Genomic DNA, 9,821 nt, shown 5'->3' on the forward strand with positions numbered 1-9,821 from the left:
CACGCATGCGCACTTCAATCGATAATTACCCAAGATGGCGGCGAAACGCCACAGTTTGCTGTAGTCGCTAGTTAGCACATACCCAGAAAAAAATTACCAAAAAAAACCCAAATTGGTTTTGTAACCAGCGGATAGACGGTAGTGTGGTTTAAGACTAGCAGTTCGCGGTTGTGTTACAAAGGTTTTAAGTCGGGAAAATGAGCTACACAACGAAGGTGGTGCAGGTGACGAACGTGTCGCCGAGCACAACGTCGGAGCAGATGAGGACACTGTTCGGTTTTCTGGGAACCATCGAAGAGCTGAAGTTATTTCCACCAGAGTAAGTTAAATAGCTGTCTGTGGGCTTATTAGCGGCTTTGATAATGTAGTCACAGGCTGTTTGGTCGTGTTTCCTAGTAGACTCCGTAGACTGGTTAGCATGCACGCGTAGGTCCATGCTAACCAGTGACCTGGCCCGCAGTCTTTTATGTCTTTGTCTGGCCTCATGAACCGCGCGTTAATCCTATTTATTTCTATGATAGTCTGCTTATTTCCTAAACACGGATAAAAACGTGTATTTAGGCTTAATATGTCCCCCTCAGTGTTTATTTGGGTCTTAATGTTACCGTAGTGTCTTGTTTTTCAAAGTATGTAAATTCTCTTTTTATCAATGAGAGGAAATGCAGCAAAAGTCATTAATAATTAATATAAACACGCCCAAGTTGAGCTTGTGAGGAAGGGAAAAAAATAGTTGTATTAACTTTAACAGTCTCTCCGATGTTTGGTTAGGTTAGGGTAACTCTAGCCCTCCTTTCCCCAGTCGTTTTTATTATAATTGTGAGTCTTTCCAACAGTCCACAGTAAATTTTCTTCTAAAGTATACAGTCAGGGCCTGGGTACTTGTATTTATTTCTGTTTAAAGTGTATGTTATAAATCTGCTTTAAACTCTGTCTGCATATATTTGTTGTGTGTCAAATCCACACTTAAGTGACTAACACAGCATGTGGGTGCCACTGGACCACATCAGGTTGTCAGAACATTTTTCTCCAGCTGCTCCCTTTAGGGATCCACAGCTGACCATCTGCCTCCATCTCACCCTATCCCTAGCATCCTCACACCAACGCTCTGCATGTCCTCCTTCACTACATCCATGAACCCCCTCTCTGGTTTCCCAATTTTCTTCCTGCCTGTTAACCCTATATTCAACATCCTTTGTCTAATATATCCACTATCCCTCCTCTGGATGTGTCCAAATCATCTAATCCTTTTTTCCATGTGCTGTCCCTCTGATGTACTAATTTCTGATTTTGTCCATCCTGCTCACTCCAAGTCAAAGTCTTAACATCTTAGCATCGGCCTCCTGTCTATTTGTCAGTGCCACTGTATTTAAACCATACATCATAGCAGGTCTCGCTACAGTTTTATGTACTCTTTCTTTCACACTCGCCACCATCCTTCTGTCACAAATCACCCTGACATTTGTCTGGATCCACTCCACCCTGCTCCAATCTTTTCTCCACCTCACTTGTGAACCGTTGATTTGGACGGTTGATACCAGGCATTTAAACTCCTCTACCTTTGCTATTGCTGCTCCTTCCATTTTCAGTGTTACATCAGGATGTCAAAAGAGGCTGAAGAAAGCAATGTTTAGATTTTGTAAAAATGTTTTTTATTGCAGTTTTGCCTAAATTCACATCATTCTTCTTTACCACTTCTATAGTGATTCGCCGATGCCGGTGACATCCCGGGTGTGCTTTGTGAAGTTCCAGGAGCCAGAGTCTGTTGGTGTGTCTCAGCATCTGACTAACACGGTGTTTGTGGACAGAGCGCTGATAGTGGTCCCGTTTGCTGAAGGTTTGTATAAAAGCTCATTGTTGAATGAATTGTGATGGTGCAAGACTGTAAAAAGGTTGTTGTTGGGTTTTTCCCGTCTCCTGTGAATTCACCCTGGCATGCTTATATGAGCTTTGTAAGATAATTTTGAATGAAAGTGGTATTGCCATTCTCCTCCCATGGCTCGTGTGTTTAAAGCAGACTTCTGCTGTCAGATTTGTGGTGAACTGTTTTAGCGCATTGCACATCTGTTTTAGCACAACAACCCTTAAACAGATCTTTGTTACCTGGAGTTAAGTTGTTCGGGATATAGTGAGGTGTTTGTCTCTGACTAAAACAGTAATGTGCTCTGCGCTCAGAAAGTTCAGTGTACCAAACTCTGCTTTACACACCAGGACACGGACATCTGTGGGCACCACAGGCACGTCAAAGTTCAGAAGTGATGTACTTGAAATGCTTAAACAAATGCATTTTTATTCTCACCATATATTGGACTACCCCCTGTTAAACTTCTCTCTGTTATTTGTGTGTGTATGTGTGTGTGTGTATGTGTGTGTGTGTGTAATTTTTGTAGTGAAGAAGGCAAAAGCAGCCCCCTCGTTGATGGCTGAAAGTGGTCCTCTGCCTGCCAACAGGGAATTGTAGACATTTGCAAAGGCCAGCAAGCATACAAGCCCCACCACTCTCTCTCTCTTCTCATTTTGTCTCCTTTTTTTTCTTTCTCTGCCTTATCTTTTTCTTTCCTTCTGTCTAAATTGTCTTTCCCAGGTGGTTTTGAGAATAAAGTTCAGATTTCTAGGGCATAACCTGAAACTGTGCAAATTCTGCACTTTTAACGACACTTTTGAGGGCTGCTTGGTCAAATGTTTTATGGTTAAGAAACGGTTCTTTTGCAGATAAGGCTGCCTGTATTCATCACTTTTTAATGTCAACAAATCCCATGAAAACACAGAGGCCATTCAAGTCCACAGACTAGTAAATGCTTGTTTGTTCATTAGGGTAATTGCAGCTGATGCAGTTTATTTAGAGTTGGTGCCACAGGCACCATCATGCTCTTTTAAAAGCTCACTAGCATACGCAAACAGATTTTAAACAACAGCTGGAAGTAGTCCCCAGCAGATGGACAGTTGTTTGAATAACACCACAGTACTTCTTTTAAAGAAACCACTTCGCCTTCTATAGAAGTCAGACAATATATTTCTGAAAGTTTTACACCTGATCACCTGGAAATCTGTGTCGGAAATCTATGATATCACCTGATGTTATGATAACATAATGAAATACAGCCGCAGGTACGGCAGTTGGTCTGTTCAGCACCGCCGATTCCTCCTGTGCATTTCAGAATTTGGAGGGAAAATATGTTTGCATGTGATTAATAATGACCTAAACAAAGAACAGGGACCCAGGAGGGGGGAAAAGATCCCAGAATTTTACACTTTTATATCAGCTGGGACTGCATGTAAAACACGGGGACATGATTACGCAGTAATTTACACATAATGCTACAGCACTAGCATAAATGCTGGTAACGCAACCACTTGTGTAGGTTGTGTTGTAGCGCCACAGAAGTCTAAATCAGGCATGAGATGGTATTCACTAGATTTGTGGACAGTAACAAGAATATTTCCAGCCTCATCCTTTTTTAAAATGGCTTTAAAAACCATCAACTTGGGAGTGACACCAGTTATTTGGCTCTGGTGCAATAATTGTATATGTCAGGGGTCTGTTTTTTTTTTTTTTTTTAGTTAATACAAAAACACACTAATGCCAAAGTAGCCTACTCTGCACAGAGTAGATTTAAAACATTTTTTTTAACCTCATGATGTAATTTCAGACTTGACAAGGGGAAAACTAGTCAGAGATATAATAAATACATGGAACTAAAACTCTCTGATATAAATCCTCTGAGATAGGCGACCGACATGACGTAGTGTTGGTCCAGTATCCTCTTTAACAGTGGTTTTCTTTTGTTGTTGTGTTTTACAGTTCTTTTTCCTGGCTCAGCCAGTCCTGTATACCAGGCCCTGCTGAAAATACCATCCAACCGTTTTGTCTCCTGCAGCATTTTCTCTCTCCAGTGTGCTCTTGTGTTTAAGTGTTGTGTGTCTGTATTTAGGTGATGTCTCTTTGTGAATGGATTAAGTGTGAGATGATGATGAGGTATTTGAAAGATAAAATTGGAGGCATTTTGCATTTTAAAATAAACAGCCCACCATCCTCTGTCCAGGTTTGGTTAATTGATGCAGTGACAGGTAAGGATACTGAGATAATGATGCAGGCAGCATCTAGCCTGAATTTTGTTATTGCCATTTAGCATATAAACTACTTAATTCTCTGAAATGTGTTTGTGGTGAGTAGACGCTGATGGTTTGCATAGTGTTCTTGCCGAATCCCTAAAATTCTCTCTGTTGTGTGTGTATCTCAATTTTTCTCTGTGTGCTTTTAGTAGCGAAGCCGCCAACGTGAATCGCTTGTTTCAGTAAACGTCAAAAATGAAAATTGAGGGCACACCGAACTGGAGAAGCAGCTGTGCTTGCTAACGTTTGGTTCATGACTTAAAAAACACATTCAGGTGATCTATTCTTGGCAGTGTTCATTGGAGTAGTGTGATTTATTCCAGCAATAGTTAAGTCACTGCAATGATTATGTTGAATTAAGGGAACTCTTCTCTGATGTATGAGGTAAACATGTGAAGAAATGTGAACACTTTTCTCTTTTTTTTTTTCTCTCCAAAATGTCTTCTCTGTAGTGTGTGTGAGTGTGAGAAACCTTTCTTCTCTCCTAATGCCTTTTTCTTTATTCCTGTAGGATCTATTCCAGATGAGGCTAAAGCTTTGTCACTGCTGGCGCCAGCAAATGCTGTTGCAGGAATTCTGCCAGGGGGAGGCCTTCTTCCGATGCCTAATCCCATCCCCAATCCACCTGTAAGACCTCACTGTTTAACTGTGTTGGATGTTACATGGTGACATAACCAAAAGTCTTAAAATTTTTGCTCTGACATGACAAAATGTAATTTGAAGCCTTTTTTAAAAAGTAATTATGCATTTAAAGACATACAGAAGCAGAGTGTAAGATAACATAAAAATACGACTCACAGATAAACTGGCTTTTGTTTATTTTTGTTTTAAAGTTGGATCATTTCAAAGTCCATCTGGTAGCTTTTCACCTCACCAGGGGGAGTTTGTATAGTTCTTTAAATTTGTTTTTTCTCCCTGTGTTGCATTTCTTTTTTTTGGTAATTTGTAGGATTGTGGTAATGCAAAATTGTATTGTGCTCATTCACATCCTTTTAGCATAAATGGTTTGAAGCAGTCAGTCATGTTGCCGAGTTACAGGTCTCTTGCCAAGTTGTGACCAAGCAGTGTCCTCTCTACGGTTTTCCTTCATCCACTCACATATCCATCAGTTACTCCTTCGGCTCTGCCATGTTTCTGTCATTTCAAGTCGAAAGCGTATATCAGCATCGGTTAATGTACAGCGTGTCTGCTTACATCACATCTTGCACATGCCTTGCTGGCCATTTTCTAATGAGAGAAATTAGTCTCCTGCACATAAACAGTGATTTTTGGCCCAGTGTATCAGATAGCACCAATATAATAGCATAAACACTTGTTAGGTGTTCGTATCTGGATATTCTTGGCCTGACGTAAATTTGTTTATTCCAGCTTGCGAACCCCTTTGGTGCACCCAATATAGACGCAATGGCAGCGTTTGGATTCCCAGGAGCTGGTATGAATCCCCAGGTGAGAGGTTTTCTGAAATGGCAGTGAACAAAGCTGATGTTGAATGTTTTGAACTGACAGTCTTTATTCTCCCGTTTCCACACAGGCTGCTGATCAGCTGTTGAAATTGATGACGGATCCAAAGTAAGTCTCTTTAAAGATTCTTCTTTGAATGCTGTGCATTAGGGGTTTTTTGTTTGTTTGTTATTTTTCCCAGGCACCGTAAAACAACTGAGGCACAGGAAAGAAGCAGTTGTTTGGTGTTTTGTAGTAATGAGTCAACTAATTAATATTTATTTGTTTAGACTGAATCCCCTGGCGGCTGGAATAAACCTGAATGCTGGGCTGAAGGCTGACGCAGCTAATAAAGAAATCGAAGAGGCAATGAAGAGAGTCAGAGAGGCCCAGTCGCTCATTTCTGCTGCTATCGAACCCGGACGTGAGTGCATTAAAGTTCAGAAGATCTTGTTGCTAGGATGTTGGCTTTGCGATATAAAACAGTGTCTGGATTGTCTGCACTGCTGTCATTACAAACACTTATTAGGTCAGCTTACTTCCCCAGATGATTTCCTTGGCAGGTTTTCATGTTTGCAAATAGTTTGTTTTTGCTTTTGTTTTCAATGTTAAGAAAAAACGTTTGTTAACCCTTTAAAACCGGACGGAGCAGGCACGCTCCGTTTTGCGTAACTATTTTTAAATCCCTGTAGAACCGGAACCACGTAAGCTAGTACAAATTTTTTTTGGACATGAAACTGGAGGAGTTGTACTTACATCTTATGCCATCAGCTCGTCCTAGGTCACGGTTTCCTTCCACATATAGCTTTGCAAAAAACAGCATAAAAAGCACTTGCAGCAACAAAAACGTAATATTCCAGTAACACACTTTGCCAATTCAGCTGTTCATAACACTTCCTACATTGGAATAGACGGCAGCGCGAACTATTGTATGTCCTCCATTACCTGGCCGAAACCGGAAGTGGCGTCATTTTTTTTTTACCATTTCCTCTTTTTTGTTTTTACCTTCGGGGCCTTAAAAGCCTATACTGGTGTTTTTAAAAGTCATGTTTGACTTCATGCCTTTCTGAATAGTTTCTGGGATGCTTAGAACTCAAATTGCACTGCTGGAAATAGTTTATTTTGATGCACGTGCTGTTTTCTTTGCAAATTTGCATTATAATATTTATTTTTGTTTTTCCAGCAGTATATAAAAATTGGTGTATCTCAAAAATAAAACTATGAAGACACTCCTGTTGTTAGTAACTATTTTGTGCAACTTTTTTTGTATTTACAGTTTTGAGGAATAAGCCTCTTAAATTTCTCTAACTAGAAATATATGTAAAAAAAAACAACAACAAACAACAACAATTTTCATTTTTTTTGTAGTTTATTGCACTTTTTTGCAATTTATGTAGTTATTCTAGACTTAATGCATACCTATTATTAAAATTTGGGCTATAATGGTTGTATTGATGTATAGCAACTTGAAATGCTCTCAAAAATGGCTCTGCAGCATGTAAAAATATAAAGATAACTCTGGCGGACTTGGTTCTATGGTAGGTCTTAAAGGGTTAAACACAGAGTACTGGAACTTGACCTGTATTTTGTTTTTCTGACGTGCAGATAAGGAGACAAAGAAGAAGCGCTCTCGGTCCAGGTCCAGATCCAGAAGGAGGAGGTCCCGATCGCGTTCAAGACACAGGTGATTTAGTAAAACTTATCATCTGCAGAGCTGAGATGAGGAAACTTTGTATTGTTTGTTTTCACATGAACAGCAAAGTTAAATGTTGTGAATGAATGGTTTCAGGCGAACCAGAAGCAGGTCGAGGCGCAGATCCAGATCGAGAAGCAGAAGACGCTCCAAAAGCCCACGCAAGAGACACACCCACTCTAGAGACAGAGGGAGGAGATCTCGCAGCAGATCCAGGTGTGTTAACTGTGTGAAAACCTGACCTCGAACCTGTACTCTGAGGTCTGCAGCTGGGAAGCCTGAGATCTAAATCTATATGCATGTTTTCTTTTTATCTACAGAGAGCGAAAGAAAGAAGATGCAGGGAGAAGGAAATCCAAAACACCACCCAAAAGCTACAGCACAGCGAGGAGGTCACGCAGTGTGAGCCGGTGAGTACAGCCAAGGTCTTCAGCTGACAAGTGCTTGAATTCTATTCTGGTAAAGACCTTTTAATATTAAGATAATTTAATGACTGTTCTATGGTCAGATTTACCAAAGTACAAAATCAACAGGAACAGAGAATAGTTAATGTACGTTTTTAAGTATAGTACTTCCCTAATCACGATAAAGCTGCTAATGCTTTGACAGGAAATAAGATTTAATGCATATGACAGTTATTAATGAAATGCTAGATTTTTGGTTTTCAGTCACATGTATTTATTTCAGCTGCTTCTAATATCCTGCGTATGTGCAAAACTTAAATTATTTTGTTCTGTTTGCAGGAGACGCAGGAAAAGTCGCAGCGCCAGCCGTTCTCCTAAGAAGTCTCCTAAAAGGAAAAATTCCCCGTCTCCATCTCCTCGAAGGTTGTCTGTGTTTAATACCTTCTGGCTGCACTGAATGTGTATTTTAAGTTTCTCCTGAATGATTTTTTTTTTTTAAAAGGAGAAGTAAACATATATCCATTACTAATCTTATTCTGGACTTTTTACTTTCCATCCTGTTCAGACACAAAAAAGAGAAGAAGAGGGAGAAGGAAAGGGACCGGGACCGTAGGAGCGATAAAGAGCGCAGCCGTGAAGAACGGGAGCGCTCCAGCAGCAAGAAAAAGAAGAGTAAAGACAAAGAAAGGGAACGTGACCGGAAATCAGACGCAGAGAAAGATGTTAAGGTTGGTGTGTTGTGGTTTTAGACCCTGTGAGCATCACTCTTCTAATGTTAGCCAGTCGGAGGGAGTTTGTGCTTTTTTTTTTTTCGAGGTGTCTCATGCATCGGCTTCATTTCCCAGATCACCAGAGACTACGATGAGGAAGAGCAAGGATACGACAGCGAGAAGGAGCGAGGCGACAGGAAGGACTCGGACGATTCCGCTTTGTCTCCTCGGTCAGTAGAAGGTAATGGCACAGCACGTTCCGCGAAGCAGGCCAAAGTTAACGGTGCCGATGATCGCCACGAAGAGGACATGGACGTCAGCGACTGACTCGTCTGTCCCGTCCTTTCCCACATTCTCCCTCCATGTTGTTTGTGAAAAAGCTACATCTTTCCCCCTTCCTACTGGGCTGAATCTGAAAATGTGAATTGTTTGAAATGTATCAGTTTCTGTCACAGGAGGGAAGCGTGCCCTTTTGCAAATGTTTGATGCTAAAAATCGTCTGCCCTGACATTTTTCTCGGTTTGTCACATTTACTGTAAGTGGTCTTTCTGCTCTTTGCTACTACAGATGTAATAGATTACAACTGGAAGTAGGCTTGCTTTGTGTTTCCTTAGCTTGTGTTACCAGATTTCTTTCTTTTTTATTTGTCTTTACATATGAACCTTTTTCATTTCTGTTGTGTGGGGTGGTGTGATGCACGGGTCTCTTGTCTTCACCAAAAATGCAAAGATACTGCGTTTAGCTTCTTGTTATCTGAGAGTACTGATTGTTTTATCAAGGATTTCTTTTATATATTAAAGCTTATTTAAAGAGCTAAGACTGTGAAAATTTGTAACTTCCACCTCAGGTTGGGGGGGGGGGGCTAATGATACAGATATGAAAATCTTCACATCTGGTTTAAAAACACTTAAATCACAGACATGTCTACAGGTTCAGCTGTTTGATCACAGAGACAATTTTGCCTTCAAATTGGTCAAACTACTCAAAGGCAGATGTGCCTAAATTGGTAATGCTAACCTTTGGCATCACGTAGGTCCAGTGCAGCAATACTACATACACAAGTCTTTATTGGCATAAAACTAATGCTGATGGAGGATTTCTAAACATAAATTTTCCAGTTCAGTTAGATCATTTTACATGTGGGCCACATGTGGGCTGGATCAACAGGGAAAGCGGTAAAACCGATGAGAAGACAGGTAAAAGTTGAAAATCTAAGCACACCTTCGCATTTTCTTAAGCTCGGCCAGATTGGAGTCTTTGCTGGGCTAATTCTGGTCTCTGGGACTTGTCTAAAACCCTAACTTGGACTAATCTGGCATAGGTTTCTAGACATTTTTAGGATGTTGAATATATTAAATCTCTTTCATATTAAAGTGAAAAGAAGCCTAGGCTCTGAGAAATTAAATATTTTTCAGATAAAATTACCAGTTTTATTTTCCAATGTCTGCACTAAACACTGAAGCC

The 9,821-nt window shown here is 40.4% G+C and overlaps 1 protein-coding gene across 1 annotated transcript; it reads left to right on the forward strand.

The window, feature by feature from the left end:
* The first annotated feature begins 24 nt into the window (after positions 1-24).
* On the forward strand, positions 25-9,169 carry srsf11 (serine and arginine rich splicing factor 11). The gene is made up of 12 exons (XM_006786396.3): positions 25-319; positions 1,701-1,834; positions 4,622-4,737; positions 5,479-5,556; positions 5,642-5,679; positions 5,841-5,974; positions 7,156-7,234; positions 7,340-7,459; positions 7,564-7,653; positions 7,987-8,070; positions 8,213-8,375; positions 8,493-9,169. Exons 1-12 carry the CDS (start codon positions 198-200, stop codon positions 8,682-8,684), a joined length of 1,350 nt encoding a protein of 449 aa, XP_006786459.2. The 5' UTR covers positions 25-197; the 3' UTR covers positions 8,685-9,169.
* The last annotated feature ends 652 nt before the right edge of the window (positions 9,170-9,821 follow it).

Source organism: Neolamprologus brichardi, chromosome 18, assembly GCF_056152115.1.
Source record: "Neolamprologus brichardi isolate AB-2024 chromosome 18, ASM5615211v1, whole genome shotgun sequence".
Lineage (NCBI taxonomy): Eukaryota > Metazoa > Chordata > Actinopteri > Cichliformes > Cichlidae > Neolamprologus > Neolamprologus brichardi.